This window comes from Nannochloropsis gaditana (assembly GCF_000240725.1).
Source record: "Nannochloropsis gaditana CCMP526 unplaced genomic scaffold scaffold385, whole genome shotgun sequence".
Lineage (NCBI taxonomy): Eukaryota > Eustigmatophyceae > Eustigmatales > Monodopsidaceae > Microchloropsis > Microchloropsis gaditana.
In genome coordinates, this window is record NW_005803568.1 from 14719 (window position 1) to 15939 (window position 1221).

The 1221-nt window shown below is 58.1% G+C and overlaps 1 protein-coding gene across 1 annotated transcript in view; it reads right to left on the reverse strand.

Moving 5' to 3' along the window:
* Positions 1 to 517: 517 nt before the first annotated feature.
* Positions 518 to 1221, reverse strand: part of NGA_0367900 (uncharacterized protein) — a 1441-nt gene continuing 737 nt past the window's right edge. Inside the window, exons 2-3 of the mRNA XM_005854785.1 lie at positions 989 to 1087; positions 518 to 831 (exon numbers count right to left, since the gene is read on the reverse strand). Of these exons, the coding sequence (XP_005854847.1) occupies positions 643 to 831; positions 989 to 1087 (288 nt within the window). The 3' untranslated portion in view covers positions 518 to 642. The remainder of the gene's footprint in view (positions 832 to 988; positions 1088 to 1221) is intronic.

A 1221-nucleotide genomic window follows, 5' to 3' on the forward strand; every position in this document is an offset into this window, starting at 1 on the left:
CATTTGATCGAAAGGAGGTGTATCTCATATGAGGAGGTCCGAGACCCGCTAGTTTGGATTCGTCGCCAGGATGCAGCCAACTTGGTGTGCATGCGGGCTTCTGTCGGACGCGTGCATCTCCGTCGTCTTGCTGGCCGTCTGTGACCGCTTAGGCCAGGCTCTATCTCGAGGGATGGAGAATCTTTCCTTTCCTTAACATACGACCCAAAGCGAACGACCTGGGGCACGAGAAAATTCAGCGGCGGTGCCCCGTTGAGGAGGGTGCCACAGCAATCGTCCTCCTGGCGTGCGGCAGCCGCGTGGCATGGGGTGTACGGGATCGAAACGCCGATACACAGGCTGGCATGTTCCTTTGGGCGGGCGTCCTTTTGTCGATAGGCGTCCGGAGCCCCTTAGCGTGGGGAAGCAATAGAATTTAAAGACAAAGAAAAGACCGCACGTGCGATGCAGGATCCTGGCGCGCTTCTTCAGTCGATTTTACTTCACGCACACGAAGGCATGTGTCGAGTGCTTGCCCTTCCTCTCTGCCCTATTAATGATGTCGTCCGACCCGACCCCTGCAAGTCTTGCGAGGCCCACCCACATGTCACAGAAAGGACGGTCAATCAATAAAAAAGGGAGGACAATGGCACCGAAATAAGTCTACCCTCTCCGCACGAAATCCAGCCAGAGCAGGTTGCCAAATTGACTCCCCTCCTTGTAGTTGTCGATCCCCGTGACATTGACGGTGAGGAGAGCCGGGCCGCGACGCAAGGCGGGGAGGACGGCGATGTCTTGAAAGAGGGACCATCGATGGTACCCGTCCGTGGGGGGAATGGCAGCTGTGACGGACTGCATCCAAGAGATGGCGGGAGGGAGGGAAAAACCAGGGGGAGGACAAGATGGGTGAGAAAACAGCAGAAGGATCTGAACGAGCAAGCACGCCGAGAATCCGAGAATCTACCGCCCTTGGCCCTTCTCCACCTCTCTCTCCTGTCCTGACACCGACCGCCTCGGTTCCGTGGCTAGCATAGTCGTCCACAGTCAAGAGCAAAGTGCCGCCGCTGTTGCTGGTCCCGAAGAGGGAGACCGTGTAGTCCCCAGGCTCCTGGACGAGAAGGGAGACACGCACCCAGTTACCTGATCAGAAATGATGGGAGAGGATTGGCGCATGGGGTACGGGAGGTGTAAGGACGACGCGCGGGCGAAGGGAGGATCGAGCATGGGAGGAAGGCGTGGGCG